General features: G+C 55.3%; 1 protein-coding gene across 2 annotated transcripts in view; it reads right to left on the bottom strand.

The window, feature by feature from the left end:
* Positions 1-1,043: 1,043 nt before the first annotated feature.
* PADI2 (peptidyl arginine deiminase 2) overlaps positions 1,044-25,374 on the bottom strand; it is a 40,041-nt gene continuing 15,710 nt past the window's right edge. For both annotated transcript variants that reach the window (XM_037045094.1, XM_037045093.1), the window contains exons 4-16: positions 21,199-21,260; positions 18,931-19,048; positions 18,196-18,321; positions 12,877-13,055; positions 11,657-11,760; positions 10,784-10,895; positions 10,162-10,269; positions 7,646-7,797; positions 6,553-6,697; positions 5,738-5,831; positions 4,044-4,129; positions 3,634-3,762; positions 1,044-2,951 (exon numbers count right to left, since the gene is read on the bottom strand). In XM_037045094.1, the coding sequence (XP_036900989.1) occupies positions 2,718-2,951; positions 3,634-3,762; positions 4,044-4,129; positions 5,738-5,831; positions 6,553-6,697; positions 7,646-7,797; positions 10,162-10,269; positions 10,784-10,895; positions 11,657-11,760; positions 12,877-13,055; positions 18,196-18,321; positions 18,931-19,048; positions 21,199-21,260 (1,649 nt within the window). In that variant the 3' untranslated portion in view covers positions 1,044-2,717. The remainder of the gene's footprint in view (positions 2,952-3,633; positions 3,763-4,043; positions 4,130-5,737; positions 5,832-6,552; positions 6,698-7,645; positions 7,798-10,161; positions 10,270-10,783; positions 10,896-11,656; positions 11,761-12,876; positions 13,056-18,195; positions 18,322-18,930; positions 19,049-21,198; positions 21,261-25,374) is intronic.

Genomic DNA, 25,374 nt, shown 5'->3' with positions numbered 1-25,374 from the left:
CCGTTCGTTCGTTTCGTTGCTGCTGTATCTGGTGCTTTCTCCCATCTTTGATCTGATTCACGGCCTCTTGTCCAGAGGGTTGAAACTGTTCCATCTTCAAGACAGCCCCACCCTCTCATGTAAAGTATTTCAAAATAAAGGTCGAAACGGGAACTTTGCTGAGTTTTGCAACACAGTATATTCTCGGCCTACATTTACAGGAAGTGGTGGGGGGGTGAGGAAGAGCCATGAGTTTGTGGTGCTGGGGGAGCGGGGAGTCTGCACCGAGGGCAGTCACACAGGTGACTTGGAGAACAAGTGGGAGCCGGTGTCTGAGCCCTAACGCTTCCAGCGTCACCAGGAATTACCGACTTCTCGATAGGGAGAGCTTCAGAAAAATCTATAAACACACGGGGTCTCCACATGGGAGGCAATCACTTCCCCTTAAGATAGGCTACAGAGAAACGAAAGCAAGCCTGAAAACCCACATTAACCAAACACACACACACACACACACACACACTCACGACAGACTCGCGAAGTCTCTGGAAAAGCACCCTCAAATAGGCACTTGGTGTCTCCAGCTCTGGGGTTGGAGAGAAGATATGGGGCTTTGTCCCCTTACGGCAGGGGCCACTGTCCCCACGAGGGGCACAACATCCCTTGAAGGCTGGGGGTCTGATCTGCTGGGTGGTCCCAGCCCAGCTGGAGGGGAAGCAGGTCTGTTTAATGAAGCCCCTCTGCCTCCCATTTCACTGAGACTGAAGGCAGAGGGCGCTGGGACCTGTACATTTTCTGAATACAGCAGCCTGGCACTTCCAAAGGGCACTTAGTGAAAAGGGTAAATGCTGGCCGTCTAAGGGTGGACGTGGCACGTTGGGAACTGAGGGGCTCCATGAGGCAGGGACCACATGTCCAGCTTGGTGCAAACCACGGAATCCTCAGAACCTAGCACTGTGCCTGGCGCTTAGTAGGCACACAACACATGTTCATTCAATGACTAAACGAAATAACCTGGGAAGAAAATCCCTCTCTCCGAAGAATACAACTTTATCATCTTTTCACTGCTTATAAATTGGTTTGTTTTGACCTTCAACGTGGAATTGGGACACACTTATTCTTCTGACATCAGCTGACCCTGAAGGAGCTTTTGTTAGTTAGGATCCAACGAGAGGGTTGACTCACTGGTGCACTTCGGGGGGATGACCAATCCATCCCTCAGGCCAGCAGCCAGCTTGGACTTGGCTGTAGGGTAAGCTTAAAGGCCTTCTGGCTGGAGGCTAGGCCAGGTCCTTCTTGTTGGGTATGATGTCTGGGGAGGGGACCTTTAACTATATGGGGGGGGGCGTCTGAGTGGTGAGGAAGTCCTGGTCTCGTTGCCCGAGAGGCTGGTGTCAGGAACAGGAAGCAGAGGCACCGAGAGGAGGGAGGTTGGAGACTGGCCCTAGAGCTGAGAACCAGGCAAGAGAAGATGCATATGGCTGACCCCAGGGCCTCTTTGTGCACTGAATTCTCAGGCCACAAGGGTGCTGGTCTGGGGAGAACCCTCCGAGCACCTGGGAGAGCCTGTCCTTGAGAAAGATGAGGCACAAGGATCATCTCAAAAAGGGAGAAGGCTGTGGTGATAAAATCTACTTCCAGGGGAGGCTCTAGGTGACATCATTGGGCCCCCCGGGAATGGGGAGGCTCAGCCATGGTGTCAACACTGCAGAGAGAAAGCCAAGCGGGAGGGGCTGGGAGAGGCTGGTAAGGAGTGAATGACTGGGGCAACCCCCTGGAACCCCAAAGGAGGTGAGTTTGAAACAACGATGGCAGGTCGAGGTGCATCAGGGTCCCAGGGTCCCTTTCCATGTGGTCTACCTTGACCTTCAGGGCATGGCTACCAGGAGAACTGGAGAGCCCTGAACCTCCTTTCCTTTACCTTCACTCAGTTTTGGACAGGAGACCAAGGCTTCTTTGGGGAATGATTTGGGTGCTTGAAGTTTTGTTTTGCTTTTCATGTGAGGGCTATAGTGCTGCTGACCAAATGCCCAGCTGCTTTCCAGGGAGGACAGAGCTGAGGCCCAATGGGGGTGACTTCAGTGGATGCTGGGGGTCTTCGAGGAAGGGCAAGGCACAGATATCCCAAATCCCTCCTCAGTTCCTGAAGGTCTCCCGGTGCACCTGGTCAGGCAGGGGGAGGCCCCAGGACAGAGCTCAGGAAAGCAGGGAGGTGACAAGTCCCCTGTAGTGCAGCCCTGAGAGCCGGTTTCCTTTTTTTCATAATGCATGTACCTGGCTGAAGCGCCCACTTCCAAGATGGCTATCTCAAAGAATCTCACTGCCAGCCACGCACCTGACCCCTTCCCCGCAGGCCCCTTTGTGGTAGAGATCTTGGTTGAGTTTGACAGCTGACCATTTGGGGAGCCCGTTTTCCCTCTTCCGTGCTTTAAAATTCCCCTCGCATGTTTTAAATTTTCCCATAAAGGGGAAGCCCGGGAAAGTAGGCCCCCACCCTCGACCCCGATAAAAGCAGAACCCCAGGCCCGGTGCTCTCTCTCCCCACGACCTCCCCGTGTGGCCCCCGTGTGCTTTGTAATTCCCAGGTCCTGTGAGTCATAAATGTCCCTGTTTTTGTTCTTTGCAGTTTCTCAATGGTTATCGCGGATGGGCTTCTCTCGATCATCAGAATCACAGGGCCGGCCCGGCCACAGCACTGGTCTCGGCAGGCTGACCCTGGCACGCAGCAGCCCCGCGGGTCAGGGCACCATGTGCCACCATTTGAAGGAGAAGGGCTTCCTGCGGACGTTGGTGCCGCAGTGCACTTCTCCCAGAAACTTGTGGTAGGCGGAGATGTCGTCGATGAAGGTGCAGCAGAGGCCCAGCGGCTCCAGCAGGGAGCGCACGTGGGTCTCCAGGCAGCACACCTCCTCCACCTGGGGCCCGAAGGGCTTGGGGATGCCCAGGTCCTTGTCCAGCACGATCATGTTCACCTGTGATGGAGGGCAGGGCGCCAGCCCCTGTTCAGTGTGCGCCTACTATGCACCTGGCTCTGTTCTAAGCTCAGTGGACCCTCCCAACAACCTGTGAAGCAGGTATTGTGATTTATCCCCACTTTATGGATAAAGTCGAGCTGAGGTGTAGAGGGGGCTAAGCAGCTTAGGCATGAAAGAAGCGGAAAAGCAGACAGCCTGTATCTGTATGTGTGTGCATGTGCATGCCTGTGCACATGGCTATATATGTACACACCAGTGTGTGCATGCACACGCACACGTGTATTCACACGCACATGCATGTAGGTGAGTGTATATGTGCATGTATCTATGTGTGTGTTCTAATCTCTTTCTATCTCACAGAAGACTCTCTATAACTAGAATCCCCCTGTCCGTCCCCTGTCCATCCATAAAGGCCTTTTTAACCTACACAGCCCTTCCTAGCTCTTTAAGGTAAAGGTTCCCAGGAGCCCAGTGAGGCAGCTGAGACAAGCATGTCTCCCCTCAGAGGGAATGAAGCCCAGAGAGGGCTAGTGCCTGGGTGGGTGGGGGAGGCCACACCGCATCTCAGCCAGGACTGGGACCCGGGCCTTCTGATTGGACGGCATCCGCCTAGGGGGCCTTCTGGGCCTGGCTGCCCCGTGATGGGCCTGGACAGGGCTTGGGGTCCCAAGTGTCTCACCATGTTTGGGAAGTAGGCTCTGGCCTGGCGGTTCTCGTCCATCTTGAACAGAGCGGGCAGATCAATGATGTCCTGTTCCGTCAGCCCCAACTCCTTCTTGAGGATGTCACGGTTCCAGTCCAGGCAGCGCTAGGAAAAGTGAGAGGACATCCCCGCCACTTTCGTCAGCTCGACTCCTGTCAGCAGCATCAGACCCAGGACGCTGGCCCTCCCCAGCTCTCAGTAACAGCAGTGACAAGACAGTGAGGGAGAAGATCCAGCAATAATACTGGTAAGTGCTCAGCAAGTGAATCACTCCCAGCCCTGAGTGCTGGCCACACGGCATCTCACGGACGCTTCCGTCCACCCCACGAGGTGAGCGTTCAGGCGACCACGGTGTGGATTCATAATAATAAAAGCCCCACCCTCACCTGGAAGTACTGGTTCTCCTGCACAAGGCTCTCGTTGGACAGAATCTTGTTGATGGTGATCCGCTTGTTGCTCATCCCGCCCAAGCCTGTGGGGTTGGAGGATGAGGACCATTCAGCTTTAGGTATGCCAACTTCTGGGCTAACTGCTAGGAGGAGGGAGATGGGGCTCTCCCAGGGAAAACGAGGCGCCCTGTGCCTGAGGAAGGCATCCCACACTCCTTTCCCCAGGGTTTCCCATGTCACCTGGGCCACAGAAGGGGTGGCGACTGCCTTGCTCTTTCTCTGGCCACCTGAGTTTCACACCTGGAGCCTGCTTCTGGGGACAAGCAGCCCTCCAGGGTGAGTATGGCAAAGGCCAGATGCCCAGAGGTGTCACCTTCTGGCTTTCCAGACCTGCCTCACGCTCAGCCCCTGCCCTGGTCTGTGCTGGCATCTGCCTCCAGGTGCACCGTAAGGGCCCAGGTGGCTTCTGCCCTGATGCATAACACCTACTGCTCACAGAGCACCTACTATGTGGCAGGCACTCTTCCAGATGTTTTACATGGAGTAGCTCAGTCATCTTCCCCACATTTCTGTGAGGTAGCCGCTAGAATTAAAGATGGGGAAATGGATGCACAGAGAAGTTACATGGCTTGTCCAAGGTCGTAACGCTAGTGGCACGCCCTGCTCTGGGAGGAGTGTCTGGGCCATTGCACTGCCCAGTTTTTTTCAGCTTGGCAGTGGCAGAGAGATGGGGGCTCTCGCCCTGTCCCTGAGCTGTCTCTGGCGATGTCCACATCGCCACTTGGACCTGTTTGAACAAGGATAATGGTTCCTAGGTCCTATGGGTAGCTTTGGAGGCATGTTTAATCTAGCAAGTAGCCTCCAGAAAGTCAAGACTTATGCCTGCCAGTTCCAGAAAAATAATTCCCGTCGGTGAAGAATTAAAAAAGGACAGTGGTCTCAGACTGGTCTCGTCTGTCCTGGACACGGCTGCCTTTGGACGTGGAGGGCCGTGATGTGTGTGAGTATCAACCGGCCTCAGGGATGCAGACTTTTGGAAGTAGCAGACTGGAGAAACCAACCGAAAGTAACAAAGAGTAACTTAAGAAAAACCGAAGAAACTGGCATGGCCTGCCTAACCTGGCTCGCTGGGTCGGCCTGATCAGCTTTCCCTCTTCCCATGATTAATTTAAGAGCAAGCCTCGTCCCTGTCTCCGTCTGTCCCAGTTACACGGAGGTCTCAGTGATGCAGGCGTGGTAATCTTTCCCCTGGGACCAACGGGGATGGTGCTGGGCTGTACACCAGGCCTATGGACGCCCATGTCTCTTCCTGTCCCTCCCACAAAGACACATTCCTCTCTTCTTCCCTTTGTAAAACACAAGCCCCTCGAGGGCAGATTGTGTAGCAGTTTCCACCCATATTACCCTCCTCTGGGCCTGGTGCCGTTTAAAGTCAACTCCAGCCCCTGAAGAGGCATGTGGCATTGGTGGCGGTAGTAAGGAGCCACGGGCAGCTTTGTGGTCCAGCCGGCCACAGCACGAGTCACCAGGGGCCAGGGCTGCTTCCCACCTGTGACAGCCCTGGAGTGGACCAGCCACCTACAGAGGTGGAGCTGGGTGCTTAGGGACAAAGAGGTCATGGGCCCATCCTCCTGAGGGTCTCTCTGGGGGCTCAGCTCCCTGCTCCCTGCCAGGGCCGCGTGGGCACTCACCTTTAAACATGACAGCCTCTCCATGGCCTTCCTTCTGCTTCTCTCGGAAGAGCTGGTAGCAGGCTGAGGTGCTGGCCATGAGCATCCGGAATTGCTGCGACAGCATCCAGAGGGACAGGGTCAACAGAGGGGAAGTGGCCAGGGAGCATGAGAGAGCCCCTGCCCCGAGGGCCCAGAGCCCTGCCCGCCTGGGTCTCAGCCTCCCCACGCCGAGGGGCGGAGGCTGCGGGGCAGCGTTCTCCTCCTTCCGAGGACTACTTTCCGCCCTTCTTGCTTTGGGAATTCCTCCGCCTCCAGCGCCACCGAGTCAAAGCTCGGAGTCCAAGGGGGCCTTGGAGGGGGGCGGGGAAGGGCTTCTTCATGTTGCCAAGAGGACCGACCACGTGCACAAAATTTCCAGGGTACGGAGTTGCAGCCATTCCCCTCACTTCAGAAAACGGAAGAACCTCTTTCGGAGGCCCGGGCCCACACCCCACCAGCAGCTTCTGGCCCCGTGCAGTTACTGGACATTCGGACTATGCCTAGTCTGAACTGAGATGTGCCATGAAGAGGAAAATGTACACCAGATTTTAAAGACTTACAAAAAAAAAAAAAAGAGAATGCAAAATCTGTCACTGATAACTTTTATATTGGTTACATGTTGAAATGCTAAGAATATTGTGGGAATGTTGGATTAAACATTGACCCGCTACAGCGAAACAGACAAATCAGTTTCGGCCTCCTTCCTTCTTCTACTTTCTCTACATCCCACCTTCTGCTGACGGAGCCGCCAGGGGTTCTGCACTGTCCTGTTCACTCCAGCCTCTAGAGCTCACCTTTGTGCCCGGGATGGGGATGAAGGTCATGAACTCGTCCACGTGGCCCACGGTCAGCCAGTCGGAGTAGAGCTCTATGGGCGCCTGCACTTGCTGGGCCTGCAGGAAGTCCCGCACCACCTTGGTCATCCTCCGACCGCCGGACCTGGGGTGAGGTTGGGGAGGAGGCGGCTTTTCAGAGGGCTGCTCATGTCTGTCTGACCACAGGCCTGTGCCTCTGGAACCCAGCCTGAACCCAGGGTGGCATCAGCACAGGAGTCATGGGAAGGATGCTGAGCCGCAGGGCCGAGAGACCCTGGTGCAGGCAGGAAGGGGAAAGAAGGAAGCATTGGCTGCAGCCAGGGCCTGTGCAAAGGGCCTGGAGCACCGCTTAGCCCCTGATGGTGTTAGCAGGGGTGAGGAGGGCAGCTTCTGTGCTCCGGGGTCCTGCTTGGACTGCCGGAGGGGGGCAGGGCACAGGCATGGCTCCAGAATCTGCTCTAGCCCTCATGTCTCCTTGCTACATGAACTTCCACTTAATTCATTTTCAGTCAAGTGACACCTCCTCCAGGAAGCCCTTCCTGACTGCTAGACTCCCTGAGATCTTCCATCTCCCCATTATTGCCCTGATCACAGAAGACTCTGCCTTTCCATTGATTGGTGAGTCCTCTGGGAATGGAATGAGGGCATTGTGGACAGTCTGTGGAGCCAGAGACTCATGCTTTGGGGCAGGGCCATGTCTTCTCATGACTTCTGTGTATGGGCACCCTCAAGGCTTTCCTGGTATGCTCCTACTCATCCTCATCTTCTTTCAGTATTCCTTCTTTGGACTCCTTTATCCCTTCCCTACCTGGTCTAGAATCTCATTAGATACCCTCCCATGTGGAGAAGAGAGGTATTTATTTAATTTTGTATTTGATGCTAATTTATGCTAAGATGTACAGGCTAACTTGGTTTTCTTTCGTTGAATGTTTGTATCCTATCAGAGAGTCGTGGGAGGGGTTAATGCTCCCAGCCATGGGCTCCCTCCGTGTGTTAGCAACCCAGGCCACTCCTAAAGAGACCGGAGGACCTCCCACCTGGCTGCCCCCAGCCCCGCCCTGGCTTCTCTTACAGTGGAAAGCTGCTCCCGATGAGGATCCGGCCCAGCGGGTATGTCTTGCCATTCACGGTCACTGGGGGACTGACTTCCAGGTTCCCGAAGGAATCAAGGCTGGTGACAGGCTCAAAGAGGGGTTCCCGGGACACGTAGCCGAAATCTGGGCCCTAGGCAGGGGGCACACACCCATCATTAGTGTCCTGCAGCCAGGAGTCCTTAGCCCCAATGTAGCCATGTTCTGATGGCCACTCCGACTACCTTTGGTCTGGCACTGTTGGCACTGAGCCTCCCCAGGGTGGGGGGAGGTCGTCCGTGGTGTTCTCGCTCTCATCAAACAGCAGGACCTGGGAGAGGGAGGCTGAGTTTGTGAGCACGTTGTGTGAGTTGGGTATGCATGTGGTGTATAAGTGTGTGTGTGTGTGCGTGCACATGCGTGCATCTGAGCTTCTGCCTGTGCCTCTGTTCCCCGAACATGAAGACATATCAGTGATTTCAGGACTCGTCCTCATTTTGTGCTATGGATGCCCCTGCTCGCCTCTTCACTGCTCTGACCCTCAGTGCCCCCACGTGCCAAAGACGTGCTGGGTTAGATGACCTGAGACAAGGACGTAGATTGTATTATTATTCCCAGAAGCTTGCTTCACCCTTCTTAGTAAGAGGATTTAGCATTCTGAGCGATTGCTGTGTGACTTCTGGTATCTCCCTGTAGAAGGGATGTACTTCCCTGCTCAGTATCAGACTCGATCATATGACTTGCTTTGGTCCATGAAATGTGAGCAGAAGTGATACACGCCAGTTCAGAGCAGAGGCCACAAGTTTCACTGTGTATGCCTGCCAACTCTCCCTCTCCTCGTGCCAGGAGAATGGCATTTCCCAGAATGGGGCTGCTCCTGCCACCTGGGCTGTAGAAGGAGGAAGGAATGAGGAAGCAGAGCAGCAGACAACCACCCAGCACCCAACACGAGTGCAAGCAAATAAAACGGTCCTTTGTTGTTGTCAGGTATTGAGATGTGGGGGCTGTTTGTCACTGCAGGCTTACCTGGTGAGAGCTGACCGATACATGCAGGCAGGGCAGATATGCATAACCTATGTGACATTTCAACCTCTTCCCAAACAACCATACTTGTCACTGAGCCCAGGTGTAGCCTCAGAACCCTTCTTAGCACAGAGCTCCAACAGACTGGAGTTGGCATAACCCCAGGGGTCCCCAGTTGAGATAACCTTGCTGACTCCCTGAATTTTAAGGTTGTTTTTATAATTTGGGAGGGTGAAAAAAAGAGTAGGGGCCTTGCTTGGCAATCTGCACTGGGGCTGGGACTAAGCTTGTCTGACAAGAATTCCCGTAAAAAAGAAGTGGAGCGGAAAGGTATGTGGCTTATCTTGGCCCAGCCGAGAGTCTCCAGGGACAGCTGTGGCAGGTGGGGTGGATGGCTGCAGCTTAGTGTGTTCTCGCCTGGGAGGCCCAGATGGCGCAGTGTGATTTGCTGGGGGCTGGTGCAGCTGGGCCTTCATGCCATCACGCAGGCAGGCAGGCAAGCACGCGGAACGAAGCTGGGCTTGGCACGGCCTCTGGGAATGGTGCAGCCCAGGGCTTCAGAAGCAGGCCAGCCTGGGACACTGAAGGTAGGCAGTGACCCAGGGAGAGTGAGCACAGGGCCTGGGAGGCCTTGATTCTTCTGCCTGCGGCAGGCCAGTTTGACTCTGCAGCATTGGAGGAAGTGGACAGTCCCCATGGAGGACAGTACCAGGGCTGTGGAGTGACAACTGTAATAACAGCTAGTGGTGGGCATCGTGTTGGGTGCAGCACAGATGCCCTGGAAAATGCCCCCAGTCTTCACACCGATCCTGTGAGATGGGCACCGTTTCCACCCCCACTTTACAGATGAGCAAGTGGAGGCTTCAGGAGGCTGAGTTGCTTGCGCTGGGTCACACTGCTGCTAAGGTCAGAACCGAGACTCAGGGCTCTGTCTGCCGACATTCCAGAGCTTTGTGCTCACACCAAGGGCTTCAACCCGTCTGCGTGACGAGGTGGGTAGGTTAGCAAAGAAGCAGGTGTGAGCCTGGCAAGGGGTCGCCTCTAAGGGGAGTGGAAATGGCCTCTGGAATTGGGGGGGGGTCAGATTGTGTTAAAAAAACCACATGTCCTGAAAACCACAGCTTCAATGAGCTTTGAAGTTGGAACCATGGCTTTTGACAATTGCTTAACTGTAATTTTCCTCTTTGAAACTCATTTTGCTGCAAGTGGGGCATGGGGCAGTGGTGGAAGTCACGGCCCCTGCCCTGCCTTTGTCTCCCACAGGTCCCATTTCTCATGTAACAGAAAACTGTCCATTTTTCAGAAAAGCATCCATCAACTGAGCAGGGAAGGACCTTAGAGGTCACTATTCCCACGGACCCATTTTGAAAGTGGGAAAACGAAGGCCCTGGGCCAATCTGCCAAGGGTGCCCAAGGTGTCCTGAGCACCCTGCCCTGTGAGAGTCCCCAGGACTGTGCCCCTCCCCCCACACCCAGGCGGCCCTCCGCATCTCACCAGCAGCTGCTTCACTGGGAAGTCCTTCAGGTTTCCGTCTCGGGGGGAGTCCAGCACCACAGGGAAGCCTTTGTGGGGGGCCTCGATGTAGCCAAACTCGATTTCGTCCTGGGGGGACACCAAGGAGAGCCGTCAGATGAGCGCAGAGCGCCGCCTGTGAACAGCGGCCAGCCCCCCTGCCTCTTCCTGACAGCTGTGTCTTTCCGCAGGCGGCCTCTGCACGTCCCAAGCCCATGTGTGTTCACACCAACCCTGTTTTATAAAACGTAACTGGCAACATCCTGTATACATTTTCCTGCAGGTAACAGCGTACCTTGAAGCCTGTTCTGTATTTATAGGTTGGCTCTTTTTCAGTAGTTGCATAGTGCCACCGGAAGGCTGTCGTATCGTATGTATGCTTACCCCGTGCCCAGTAGGTGGACATTGGGGGTGTTTTATAGCCTTTTGCTACTTTGGCTGCAGTCAGCTGCCTTGTTCCTTTATGTCTGTGAGCACACGTGCACGTATGAGCTGATAGCAGAATTCCCACCCACGGAGCGGCTGGGTGCCAGGGTGCTGATGTTAAGCTGATTGTTCTGGCCTGAGCCCTGGGCCAGGTCTTTCCAAGCCTGGGCTTCCTCACCTGGATCCAGCGGTCCCCTCGGTTTATGTACTGGAAGCAGACCTTCAGGTCACAGCTGGTTTTCTCGACCAGGTTCTTCACCTCTTTCAGGAACAGGTAATTATCCTTCATACTGAGGTGTTTAGGAAAGAGGGGAAGGCCAAGAGAAAGGGTGAGGAGGGGTGAGGGCCAGCCTGCTGGGGTGGCAACAGCAGGTGGCCCCTCTAGGCTGCGCTAGGCAGGTGAGGCCCCAGTCACCTTTGCAAAGGCCACCAGACTCAAGGGCCAAGCAAACATACCCACACATGTGGTATTTGCCAAGGTCACGAACAAATAAAATGAGGAGGGGAACTCTCACCCCCACCTGTCCCAAAGCTTTGTCTCTGATTCCCTAATTTCCAGAGGAGCTCTTCTCAGCAAGGAGGTGGGGGATGGGCCAGCACCTCAGGGTCCTTTGGGTGTGGCCAGCATCCACCTGCAGGCGATTCTTTCCCCTGCTTCTCATCTTGCTGTGGCTGTCTAGCACAAAATAGTGCTCAATTTAAAAAATTATGGAGTGAATGAGATGAATATCTATTGCATAGGAGGCTCCTGACTCCACAGCACGAACCAAGAATAAGAAAAGAAATGGTAGCTACCATTTTTAGGGCACGAACTCTGTGCCAGGCCCTGGGATGAATGTTTTGCCTGCTTTGTCTCCTTTAATTCTCCCAGTGACTCTGTGATGTTAGCATTTCAGAGAAACAGAGGCACAGAGGGGCTGAGTGAGTCACTCAAGGTCACACGCCTAGGGAAGTGGTAGAGCCAGGGTCCGAACGCGAGTCTGCCTATCCCCAAAGCCCCAGCGTTAGCCACCCGGCCACACACCCCCTCCGCACCGTGGCCACTGCTTACCAGCACACATACACGGACACGGGAGGCAGGATGTTGGGGGTCATGATCCACGGAGCAATCCGGAAGGTCACGGTGTCCGTGAAGATGGGCGTCAGGGGAATCTCCTGGGCGTAGGAGAGAAGGGGCGAAGCATAAAGTCTTGTCAGAGAGCTTTTCACACCTGCCTCCCAACCTGTGGGAAACGGGTAACAACGGCACATTCGTTGGGCACTTGCTGTGTGCCAGACACTGGGGTGTTTTTACAGGAACCAATGCATTCTGCCTTCCCCCAGGGAATAGACACGCTATAACCCTTGTTTCGAAGATGGGCAACCAAGTCACAGACCTCCGAGTCACAGAACTCTTACGTGGCTGCCTGAGGTCACACAGTTAGCAAGTGGTAGAGCCCAGAGTTAGACCCAGGTTACCCGGCAGCTGAGCACACTCGTGACCACTTTCTGGTCTTGCCCTGTCAAGGCTCTGTTCCTGACGTCGACCCACGTGAGGGCCGAGACGGCCACAGGCCTGTTTCTGGGCTCACTCTGAGCACCTCACCCTTTTCTGTGTGAGAGCATCTTAACGTCTATGGGGGACACTTCGCTGTGTCCAGATTCTTCTTTGTTTTCAGGAAAGACTCGGGGAGCTTGCCTGGCTCCCGAGGGAACATGAGAGATGACCCCGGGTTCCTTGGCAGGAGTGGCTTTGAAAAGTTAAAGAAACCCTGCCCCTGCCCTCGAGGGGCAGGGCGGAGGAGGGGCTGTGGGGGTGCTGGCCCTTCCCACCCAGGCCTGCCTTTGTGTCTCTGCGGTGCCCGCTGGGGCACTGCTGGGAAAAGCCCCTTCCCTGCCTGTGCTGTTAGCTGTGCCTTTTCTGTTTCTCCCTTTTCCCACAGACTCGAGGGTGCTTTGTGAATGAGGTCTTACAAGTTCAAATGCTCATAACTACCCCAGGAAGTAGGAGTTTTTGTCAGAAACCAAAGCACAGGGGGTCAGTTCACTTGCCCAGGCTCTCATGGCCTTGAACGTGGGCAGTCTGACTCCAGAGCCCACGCTGAGCAATCTAAGATAGAACCAGCCTCACCTGAATGTGAATGGTGGGGGACATCTAGGTCTCCAAGCTTGGACCCTCCCTTGGACTCTGAGGGGAGGGGAGCATAGTGGGGGGGTCCTGGGTGTGGCCCCCTGGAAGGAGCCCTATGTGGAGCCCAGGGGCAGCCCCACATGGAGGCCTGGAGCCCTCACCTCGGCCATGTACTCCAGCAGGCTGACGTGGATGGACACCAGGCCTGGGAAGCCCTCGTCGGGGAAGCGCAGGCCTTCCACGAAGAACAGCAACTCTGCAGAGCCGCCCGTGTACTTGACCCTGTGGTAGAGCTTCTGCCGGCCCAGGATGTGGATGTAACGCTGGCCAAAGAACGGATCTGGAGGGAGAGGGACCAACGTCAGACCCTGGGCCCACGAGGAGAGGTCAGTGGGGTGGGGTCACCGATGGGGGACAAGATGGCAGAGTAACTTGTCCTCCAGGTGAAGAGAGAGAAGCACAAGCAGAAAATGCCACCAGAGGGGCTGTGGCCTGGTCACTACGCCAGCACTGCTGGGTGTTACCCACACGGCACGGGAGCCATTCGCATGCCTTCCTCATCCATGGAAGGAGCCCGCTCTCCCGGGGACGACGTGCACGGAATGACGGCAGAGGATAACGGAGCAGCTAGTGATGCTGAGGGAAGATATCATTGCTCCTATTTTACAGAGGAGGAAACCGCGCCTCAGAAAGGACAAGTGGCTTGTCTGAGGTCGCATAGCCAGTAAGCGGCTGAGCTGGGCTCAAAGTCATGGCCAATTCCAAACCTCAGGCTCCCCTCCCCGTTATGTAAACAAACACCAATGTGCCCATTTGTACCAAAATTCCCCTCCATGTAATAGGAGCCGTATTGGCCTGAAATCCCACATGAGGGTCTCTGGCTGCACATTTTCATGGCTGGGAGGACAGGCAGGTGTGTTCAGCGCTCCTGTGCCTCTGAAGCCCCCAGCACTCACAGTGCCATTCCCTGTCCTTCCTCTTTTAGGCCTTGACTTGTGTCACTGCGGAGAATGGGGCCCAGACCCTTCAGAGACCAAGCCCAGGGCTCTGTGCGGAGAGCCCACCCTCCACCTCCCAGCCTTTCTGAATAGGCATGGTCTCAGCGTTTACTTGTGGGCTCCGAGAGGCTGTCGCCGTTGTGGGGACAGAAACGGGCCCAACTGGTTTGGCACATGTCACGTGTGATAAATGTCCACTGGACCGATGCACCAGTGGCTCACACACCGCTCCCCAGGGGAGAATTTTTAGGCCAACTCAGAGCACACGTATTGAATTATCACTCTGTGATCAGCATGGACAAGGACTGTGGAACAGACAGGGACACAGTGTCAGCGCTCAGTGGGTGGTAAGTAGAACAGAGCTGGGAAGCATCGTAACAGAGCTACAGGGTGAGAGAGCCCATGGGGTTCCTGGGGCGGGGAGGCAGGGTGGGAAGCACTGGAGCAGAGGAGGGCAGCTTTGAGATGTGCTGCGGGGTACAGAGAGGAGAGAGAATACTTGCACCTGCCGAGGCATGGAGGTAGGACCCTACGCAGTTCCGGGAGGAGTTTCCTTATGCCCTGCAGAGCTGGAAGGGCAGAATCAGGCTCAGCTTAGTGCTGTTGTCACCCACAGTGGTAATGGTTAGTGACCGGTCGTCCAAGGGCTAGAGCAGGTAACCAGGACAGTCCCGGCACAAACGGTGGTTGGTTAAAGCTTGCAGAAGGACTGGAGGAACCGCTGGGGCCCAGGTTTGGGATGGCTCCTCATACAGGACCATATGCTTAGCTAGACCCTGGTCATACAGAATGGGGCAAGTTTATAGTTGTTTGGGTGGATAATAACACAATAATTAATAAGTAATAACAAGAATAAACTCTGTTTCGCATATGCACAACAGTCAACCTACTCTTGCCTCACCCCGTACCACTCACTGAGGGTGGTCACCTGAGTGGGGATGGCTTCCAGAGCCAGAGAGGCCCGGGCTCGAGTACCACACTGGCTTTGTAAGCTGGAAAACCTCAGGGAATTCACTTATCCTCCTGAGCCTCAGTTTACTCATCTGTTAAATGGGGGAATAACAATACTCATGCCACATGGTCATTGCAAGATAAAATGACACAGCACCCGTACTTTTGGTGAACTTGGGAACCACGGGTGACCATTGGTAACACAGCTGGGACCTGCTGCTGTGCCCTGTGAACGAGTCAGGACACCCCTGATTGCAAAACTCATGACCTTTTCATCACACAGCTCAGGAACAGAAGGCGAAGGAATGATACCTCACATCACCTCCCCTTGGAGGGGCCCAAGAAACGAGGCCTATAGACTCAGGCACCGAATGTTCCGAGGAACTCAACCAGAAGGTGAAATCCTTCTCACTGAGAAATGACAGCGTGTGCCTGGGTCTCAATCACCGAGTAGATCCAGATGGATCCGCATGCTCTAAAAAGCCCCCCGCCCCCCATGCACTCCGGGTCTTCCCCACCCACACACCCAGGCTGCACTGGAACTGGCGCTCAGGGGAGAGATGTCATCTGACAGCCGATTGTTTTTGCAGAAAGCCGGACAAAGGTGGTGGGGGAGGGGCTCCACCAGGGTCTGGGGTGGGGAGGGGCCTGGCCAGGAAAGTTTGTTCAGGTAGATGGACTTGATCTTGCCTATCTGCATGTGTTTTTCACCCTCCTCTGGCCTGCGATTTATGTCTCTCTTTCTGGCAGCTTGAGCCAGCTCCAGGCAGATGGATTCCTCGGTGGGAACAATCCAGCCACTGTCCCGAGGAGTCTCCTTGCCCTGTCCCCTGTCCCTGGCTGGGTGTAGGCCCGCCTGCACATGGCTGGCTCTCCCTGCAGGAACCAACAATGTCCCTTTATTAAGCAACCCACATGCCTCTTGCTGGGCCCGCTGGCCACCCTGCCCTCTCCTTAGCTCCAGGCATTGGTCCCTGGTCCAGCTGGGCGTGTGGTATGCTTTGGCACAACCCTTTCGGTTTTCTCCCTTCTTTTGGTCACTTCAGAGACGTTCCACCTTCAGGTAGTGTGATCAACTGTCCTGGTTCACCTAGGACTGTGCGGATTCCTGGGATGAGGGATTTTCAGGGCTAAACCCAGGAAGGCCCTGGGCAAGTAGACAGGCTGGTCCCTGCATCCTTGTAGGAAGCGGTCAGACCTCAATTCCGGATCCTGGGGCAGAAGTGAAGGCTGGTGCACAGACACCTGGGCCTTCCCAACAGCCCTGGAGACTTCTAATGGTTACAATTAATAGTCATAGTAACAATCCCAACAAGAGCAACAAGCGCCATCCAGGGAGAGTGTGGCACGGACCGGCTGCGGCATCGCGTGCCCGACCCACGCTCCTCACCAGTTCCCGCCGCTAGCAGGACAGTCAGGCCTCTCGTTGCCCCCAGGTCACATCCCATCTGAGGAACACACGGCATGGCCCGGTGAGACTGGCTTAGATCTGGGGTTTGAATCTCTTGGTTTTGGGGCTCCCTCTCGGGGTCCCTCGGCCTCCAGCCCAGCCCTCTGCCCTTGGGCAATACAGGTGACATGTGACATTCCTGTAATACAACACATTCTCAGGTGTCCTTGGATTTTGCCAAAACCCCAAAGTGTTTGCACAGAAGAAAAGGAAGAAGAGGACATTGCCACCGATGGTTGTTTTCCTCCTGTTACCGTGACAACGAGCCTTCGTCTCCAGCTCAGCATGCTGTGGGGAACCGACTATTCTGGGGCCACCGCTGCATCAGGAAGGCCACCCCCTGCGGGACGGTGGCCCAGGTAACAGACTGGGGACTGGCGTCCGAAGCACTCCCACTGGTGACCCCTCTGTTTCTTGTCCACTCAGGACCCATCTCGGATGGCAGGTGAGGAAGGAGGGGTGTGATTACAGAGCCAGACCTCAATCCACTCCCATCAATAAAAAAAACCCTTTGGATAATATCCAGGCGTCACTATTAGCAACGGGTCACTTAACACAATTCAATGTCATGGTCAGTAAGCCCAGGTGAAGGTCCTGTCTGGACTGTTCCAGTTCCCACAGGCAGCCCCATTGCCCCGGGCACCCTGGGCCTGGTTGGGGTAAATATTAACATCCCAGCCCCCTGGGGCATGGGGCTGGCCTGACTCTGGGGACACTGCAACCTGGATGAGGTCACTGCTGGGGCCCAGGGTGGATCCAAAGGAGAGGGTTCAGGTGGCAGTTGTCCACTGCCGTCCTGACAAAATCACTTCCTGGGATGAGGGTCCAGGGTCCCCATGACTGACTGTCCTGGCTGGGGTGGGCCTCCAGAGCTGGGACCCACCCAGAGATCGTGGGTCCCCAGACAGTGGGGCACACAGGGGAGGCCCCACACTGCACCCAGGGCAGACTGCAAAGCCAACGATTTTGCTTAGAGAGCATTCTATCACCTACACCAGATCTTGACAGTCTCTTGCTTAAAGCCCTCTAATGGTTTTCCTCTGCCCTCGGAATCAAAGCTAGGCCTTCTCTGCATGTCCTGGCCACTGCCCCGGTCGCTGCCCTTGATGCCACACGGCCCCTCGTTCTGCTGTTCCAAGCTGGTTTCCTCTCCTGTGCTTTGTCCATGCTGTTCCCTGTGCTCAGGACACCCTTCCCTCAGCGTGTAAGTACGTGGCTGCTTCTCACTGTTGGTGTGGGTCTCAGCTCAGATGTCACCTGCTCAGGCCAACAGCACCTTACCTCTGCCTGTGCTACCCTCTATTATGTGGTCTGTGTCATTTTCTCCAATCATGCTACATTTCCCTCACTAGGCTGTCACCTCCCCAGGGCAGGGCGTGATTGCAGAGCTCACTTCGGGGACCCCAGTGCTGAGAACAGTCCCCTGGCTCTGAGGGGGCTCAAACACACTGATTGAAAGAATGAGTCAGAGCGGGCAGCTCCGTGGTGGAAGCCTGTTCCCTACACAGTGGGGATCCAGGATGTCCTGTCCCTGTCAAGAGCAACAATGGGGTCAACTCCCCCAGGGTGCCCACAGCATCGTCGGGGGTTCTTTAAAAGTCAGAGGCAGTTCTTAGCTCCCAGAAGTTTGAGATGGGCAAAACCCCACTGAGGGGCACCTGCTTCAGGTGTCATGGAGACATGACTTCTGAAAAGATGGGCCTCAAAGCCCTTCCTCCCTTGGTTCGTGGGGAAGATGGGCCTCCAGGTTCACAAAAACTGGTGTTACTGTTGCCTCCTTTGAGAAAGGAGAGATCTGCCCTGTGGGGCTTCCTGACATCGAAGGACAAGTCTTACTGTGACTAGTCACGTAACTCAGTAATCGCTACTATCACTGGGGCCCAGCTGCTTACTAAGAGGGCAGTCCTGCACCTGAGGGGTGCACCTGAGGGGTGCACCTGAGGGGCCTGCACCTGAGGGGCCATGACTGATGAGGGGAGGGGCCTGGGGAGCCTCAGACGGTGGAGCTGGGCCCCAGCAGGGGCAGCTCAGTGAGCGGTGAGTGGATGGAACGGCGGGAGGGCTGGGCTGCGGGCACTCACTGTCCACGTAGAACACGCCCACTTTGTCCGAGTCTGACATGGAAATGTAGAGGACGATCTCGTATCCCGCAGGGAGGTGGTCCGGGCCTTTGGTCCGTAGGATCATCTGGGACATGTCCTTGAGGTCTGAGGGGTAGACGCAGGAGGAGGTCAGAATTAAGAGATGGCAGCTGGACTTTGTAAGTCCTTTGCTGGCTTACAGAGGACCGATGTCACTTTTACAATCGGGACAAAGCAGACCCTACACGTGTGCATTGCAGAAGCGGTAGAAGAGCATAAAAACCGGTTGGCATCTTTACTACCACAGACCACCAGTAACCTCCTGGGAATTTCCTTCCAGCCCTTTTTCTATCTGGGGGTGTCCAACCTGTGGCCCACGGGCCACATGCAGCCGAGGATGGCTATGAACACAGCCTAACACAAAATTGTAAATTTACTTAAAACATGAGGTTTTGTTGTCTTGCAATGCATTTAATGTGTGGCCCAAGACAACTCTTCTGCTAGGGTGGCCCAGAGACGCCAAAAGGCTGGACACCCCTGATTATATGCGTCTTCTTTTAAAAATGTGGTTCCAGCTGAACCGTGTGAATAGCTTTGTCTTCTTTTTAGCGAGAGTCCACCTCCTCCAGGAGATCTGAGGTCACTCCTGCCGCGCGCTCAGCCCAGCCCAGGACTTAGCTGAGTGTCTCCACTGTCCCTCCCTGCCCCAGCCCCAAGGGTGGTCCCTGCTGGTACCTTCTTTGCTGTAGACCTTCTCGTCCCTGAAGTCTTCCTTGGGCAGCCAGGGCGTTTCTCGGTCACAGTTCACTAACAGGATGGCCCCCTGGCCCTCGGGGCCCCAGGTCCAGGACACCTGCATTGGCAGGGACAGAGGTCACTCTCCTCTTCTCTACATTTTGGCTGATATTTCCAGCCCCAGACCTCACCGGACACCAGAGAAATGACCCCAGGAGGAGAATAAAGAACAGCCACCGCCCACCGGGGCAGCTGTGACTTGGCAAACATGAATCCCATGTCTGAGGCCCACAGGTGGTCAGTGTGAGCAACCAAGGCAAGTTCAGGAGAGGGACAGACAGTGGCAGAGAGAGACACAGACACTGGATGAGGCACTTGTGAACCTCATGTCTGCTGTGCCTGTGACCGGGGAAGGGTGGAGACAGAAGACAGAAGGCAGATGGAGATTCTACGGCAGGTTCTGCAGTCCCCAGAGGGGCTCGGGGGAAGACACCTGGATGGACAGACACACAGCTGTTTCCAGACACCCTCCGAGTGCTCCAAATGGGACCTGCAAGGCGCCCTATTTGCTGCACTGCAGCCAGAGTGGTTAGAATGAACCCAAACAGATTGGGCTGCTTTCCTGCTTTCTTCCTGGTTAAGGGCTCTCTGCTGATTTATGATAAAGTCACCTGGCCTGCCAGCCCCGGGGAGACCTGCCCCCCATCTCCATCTGTCTCCCCCCCCCTTCCTTCTAGCTCACACTGGCTGCCTTTCTGCTCCCCACACGCCAAGCCCTCAGGTCTTCGCCTGCACAGGCTCCTCCGCCTGGTATGCCGTCCTGTCTCCCTTCCCCTGACCAACACCACTCCTCCTTCTGGGCACAGCAAAACCGTCCCATTTCCCCTGAACGACTTTATGATCCCTCGAACGGAACGACCTCCCTGGGTTCATACTCATGACATTGAACATGTTCTTTCTGGAGTGGATTTAGGACAACTGTGATGAAAAGGCCACCTATGACATTCTTTGTTTAATGTGGGCCCCTTGTCCCCGTGGCCTGACTCAGTCCTGGCATAGAAAAGATGCTCAACACATATTTATGAAATGATAAACACGGTGTAAAATGTCACTGACTCACATGGGGAAAGCCTGGGTGAGTTCAGGCCGTTAGGGACTCTGTGACTTCACCAAGTCACCAAGGCCACAGAGGTCCTCAGGCGGGGCTGATGTCTCAGAGGCCTGTGTGGAATCTATGGTCACATCCTGGGGCCACCGACACAGAAAATGGACGTGTGAGGCTGACTCAGCCGCCTCAGGACGGCAGGGCCAGGGCGGTGGAGGCCCACTGAGGAGCCCGGGAGAAACAGCTCCCTAAAGGGCTTCCTGAGGCCCCTTAGCAACAGGCAGGGAGTCTGCGGTTCTTCAGAGGCTAGTAAGTAGCCAGGCTCCTGGCTGGTGTATTTATCTAACTTTTAAAAGTATCCATCCATGTGTAATTTAAACCAGGCTTCAGATTGTTACAGCAAATAATTAGAGAATGTAACAGAGCAAAGCCAATGGAGCTTAAACACTGTGTTCCAGGCAAAAAGTACAGAACAGAATGAAACGGAGAACATGATGCTATCGGCACAAGTTAAAAATTCCTGCACACCAACCAGACCACAGGTTTTGTAAGAACCAGAAGAACCGAAAGAGACACATTAAATCCATTAGAATGGTCCTGTGTGGCGAAGCAGAATAGGAATGGGGAAAGTAGGAAGGACAGAAGAAAAGGAATGAGTGAATGAATGACTGGACCGATGAACGAATGATGAATGAGTGAATAAATCAGTAGCAGGAGAGGGGCTGGGTACACACCATTCAAGATTGTGTGCCTTGAACTGAGGCTGATGAATGCAGCCTCTGCCCCTCGGTGGTCTTTCCCACTCAGATTTACACATTTTTTTTTAAAGGCAACATAATAAGAACTAAAACCTTGGCAGCACTTCCTTCGTGGCAGGACATTAGTTTGTTCCAACAACTCTATGAACTGGGGGTCCCCTATCCTGTGGGGTGGGGCTGAGACTTGGGAACCTGTTCCACAGTTGTTCTTATAGGGGGCCTGTCTCCTCTGCAGGTCCGTCACTTTGCGCTGTGGGCCTGGGAGCCTGTCGAATGTCCCCCTCTGAGACTGACAGTCACCTTTATTAGCTGGGAGGACCATGGCTGCTTCTGGGATCCAGCCTGGGGCTCTGTTCTCAATGCCCTCCTACCCCTGCCTGTTTCTCTGTCCTGGTAGCTAGGTACCTTTGCTGGGTTGTTCTTCTCGACCACGCCATCCCGGTCTGCGTCCACATCCAGGGAGATCTCTGGGGACAGACAAATGGGTGAGTTGCTGAGCCTGCCAGACAGGGTGGGGCAGGGACTAGAGGAAGACCAGTGGGATCAGGGTGTGGCTCGCCACTTGCTGGGTCCCTGGAAGAAGAGGGCCTGGCTGAAGGCATCTTGTCCAACCCCTTGCCTCAACACCCCACTGCCAACACGGGGGATGCTGCCGACTTCACCGTTACGGCTTCGGGAGGTGCTGCCGGTTAGGTCCGGATCGCCCACCGCTGCCTGGTTCCTCAGGCAGTTCTGGGTGGTGCGTGGGATGAGAGCCTCACTGTGTAGATCTGGGAACCTCAGGTCAGAGAGGCCCAGGGTCACGCAGGTGGCCTCAGCACTGGGACACACACTGCAGTTGGTCTGACTCAAAGGTTTTACTTTGAAAACTGCCAGAGGGTTCCCCAACTGCCTTCCCAGCCCGTCCAGGGCACGTGCGCACCTGTGCACCTGAGAACGTGCGTCTTCTGGGATTCTCGGTGGTCTACGTCCCACCGCCAAGGATGGAGGCTCTGCTTTGGGCGGGAAACTGGGTTTCCAGCCCCTCTTGACCTGAGGGTACCTGGGAGGTCAGGCTGTCAGAGAGAGGGTCCAGGGCGGGGTCCTTGTCTATCCTTCCTCTTGGGGAAGGGACCTCTGGTGTCCTCGCTGAACTAGGCCTGCAGTGGGAACGGGCTTCGTGGAAACCGTGGTGAAATGAACCCAAGACTCAGCATCAGGTAGTGCTGGGTTCGAGCCCTGGTTTTCTCCTTATAAGCTGTGTGACTTTGGGCAGGTTAGACAGCATCTCTGAGCACCAGTTTCTTTACCTGCACAATGGGGCCCTTTCCCATTTGAGGAGATGCACCAATTGCAACAGTAGGCACTACAAACAGCTCATGCCGGACATTTCTGTGTGGAGGGAGTCGCCCTGTGCATCATCGTAGAGTGTTTAGCAGTACCTCCTGGATGCCAGTAACATCCCCCAGCTGCGGCAACCAAGATGTCTTCAGATATTGCTACATGTCCCTGGGAGGTGACATGACCTCTTGCATTAGAGACTAGCAGGGTGGGGCAGGACAGTTGTTGAGAGGTGACGGGAGCATCACACAGACCGAGAGGAGCTGGGTCCAGGCCCGGGAACTGCTTGGAGGGCTCAGCTGTACACTGGGCATGACTTGGACTGAGAAGGGAGTTGGGTGGGAATGAATGAATTCCTGGTAAGTCCCTTTGGCAGGCATGCCCTCTCCCTGGGTTAGGTGGGGAAGAGGATCCTGGCTCAGGGAGGGTGCTGATGTCACCCCTCCTCGGGCCACTCACCCTCGGTCTGGGGATTATGTTCAAGTCCTTCCTTTGTCCACAGTCTGATTCCCTCCCACCCTTGAATGTGGCTTCTCTGGGTCCAGAAGGAGGCGTTAAGGACACCTGGTCCTTGGGAGAGGCGTCCCCACACCTCCAGCCCCGCTGTTTGTTAGATACTGAAAGGTGTAATTATATTCACTCCTCCAGTTGGTCCCGCCCACTCAGCAAGTCACTGGTGAGCATCTGCTGTGTCGCAGGCACCGTACTGGGGACAGAGACCTAGTGGTGGGACATTGGGGTACACGGCCTGCTCTCAAGGAATCCCCAATCCTATGAGATAAATAGTACTGTTTCCATTTTCGAGGTGGGCAAACCCAGACTCAGAGAGGTCCCCCTTCAGAAAATGGGACTGGGCATCTGGGAGGCTGGAGCCCGCTAAGGCTTTCAGGGAGAAAGCCGGGGAGGCAGAACCACCAGCTGCCATTAAAGAGGCGAGAGGCTCGGATGGCACAACTGTGTTGGTTTTGGCTCCCAGACCTTCAGGGACTTCCCTTTGGACATTCCCCACTGAAGCTCCTCCCTGGGAACCAGCCTCGGACCCAGCCTCCTTAAGGAACCATTGCCTTCGCTTTTTAAGACAATAATGTCTCCTGTGTGTATAGTTGACCCTGCCAGCGGCAGGCCCTTCTGTCGTGCCAGATGGAAGGGGCTCTCCCGCACCCAGCCACCCCCTCTGTGCAGATGAGGAAACTGAGGCACCCAGCGGGGAAATGAGGACTTCCTAGTCCTCAGGAAGTGCAAAGCCATGCAGCCCACGGGGCCCTGACTCCAGACCCCTGCCCGGCTGTTCCCTCCACTGACTCAGGCTGACCTCCGCCCTGGGCTGCTCCCAGAAGCCAAGCCCACCTTCGGAGGCCTGAGATTTGCTTCCCTAAATGTCTGTCATCCCCTGAGGAACTGGCCACAGACCCCCTTACCCCCACCCTCAGCGGCCCCGTGGACTTTGTTTCTGGGCCACAAGGTGGCACCACTTTGCAGCTCCTGAGATCAACTCTAAGCACTTGCTTGTGCTTTCCTTCATTATGCTTTCTTAAATTTAAACATTTTATGAATGCTTGCACCTCGTGCACAAGAAATCACTTAGTGCCCAACAGTTCTGAAGAAACTGTTTGGCACGAAGGTCCCTGTTAGGCCTGTCCCTTACCTGCCTGAAAGCAACCTCCGTAACACTAAATAATATGCTCACTGCCCTTTCTTGGTTTAGGAAACATGGGTAGGTTTCACTGACTTCCTGTTATGCCACGTGGACATTATGTAATTGGGCGCCTCTATCACCCACCTTCCAGCCTCCCTCAGGGCTGCACATTTGCTGTCTTATGACTCATGAGCTGTCTCCAAAGTCAACCGAAAATGGCCTTCTCTCCCCTCCTCCCTCCCTCAGGATCCCCCTTCCCCAGCAGGGATCCCCGTCCCCCAAGCTATGAGCCATCCCTCGAGGACTGCTCCCCTTCAAAGTTTGTCTCAATGTTGAATTTAACTGGATTCTAATGAGATGCTCCTTATTGGGTTGGAGAGGAGGGCTGGTATGACCTGGCCAGAGCTCTGCCCTGCTGGAATGTCTGTGCCATCTTGGAGAGAAAGGAGGGGACACGTGTTTCAGGGCCGCAGGGCTCTGCATTTCCCAGAGACTTTGAGCCCTACCTCAGCTCCTGGGAATAGCCTCGAGGTGTCGGGTGGCGCCTGGGGTGTGGGGCAGATTAACGGGAAATGTCAAATTGGGTTCAAGGCAGCCTGCCCTAAGTGAGAACCCAGACGCCGAGGCCTCAGCTTTCGACACAGAGCCACAAGCATTTTGGTGGGCCACCAGGCCCCGTGAACAGTGACAGTGTGCCTGGCCTTCTTGATTCACTGGGCAGCCTGGGGTGTGGTGGGGAGAAGGTCTCTGCCCCCAACAGCCACCCGAGGTGCTGGGGAGCGGGGCACAAGGGGCAAGGTCTCCAGGGTGCTGCTGGAACTTCTCAAGGCTCGTGTGGGTGTACTGCTCCCATTGCCAGGTCTGCAGCGAAGAGGCTGAGACTCTGGGCCTCCCTCCTCCCCATCCCCGCTTTCTCCCTTAACAGGAGAATTTTGCAGATCAGCCCTAACTGGAGTCCTGAAGGCCCTCAGGGACCAATGAGCTCAAACCCCTCATTTTATACCTGGGAAAATGTGCGGTCTAGAGGGGGTGGGCTACTTGTCAAGGCCAAACAGCAAGTCCTTGGTAGGACTGAGACCCAGACCTAGAACCTGATCTGGCCAAGAGCATTATGGGTGCATTCCTGAACACCAAGAAGAAGCCTGAGGGCAGCAGAGTTCTTCAACTTCACCCAGGCAGAGCGAGGGGGCAGCCACTGGGAGGGGAGAAGAGAGCACCTGCGCACCTACTCTACGCCAGGCTCTTTGCACACTGCATCCCATCGAATCCTTGCAAGTACTGTGCACTGTGAGCCCATTTTGCAGATGAGGAAACTGAGGCGCAGCGGGGTGACGGTCACCATGTGGCTGCAGGGGCAGAGTCAGTACTTAGACTTAGTTGTGTCTACTCTGAAGCCAGGGTTCTTTCTGCTCTGTGTGGGCTCAGGACAGAGCGAGGGGAGACAGACTCACAGGGATGTCCTCAGGGCACAGCCCCAACATCTTGGGACGTTCAGTTGTCCCTGTCTCCGAGGTGCTGCCATGAGGGGTTATTCGGGATGTAGGGCTCAAGCACCCCGGGGGTAGATGCTTGAGAAAAGGCAAGACCCGGAAAAGTCAGTTAGGCCAGTGGGCCCCAGAGGTAAT

This window comes from Sturnira hondurensis, unplaced genomic scaffold, assembly GCF_014824575.4.
Source record: "Sturnira hondurensis isolate 20B ecotype Veracruz unplaced genomic scaffold, ASM1482457v3 Scaffold0004257, whole genome shotgun sequence".
Taxonomy (NCBI): Eukaryota; Metazoa; Chordata; class Mammalia; order Chiroptera; family Phyllostomidae; genus Sturnira; species Sturnira hondurensis.
Note: the sequence above shows the minus strand (reverse complement) of the source record. Positions and strands in the feature narration are given on the sequence as shown.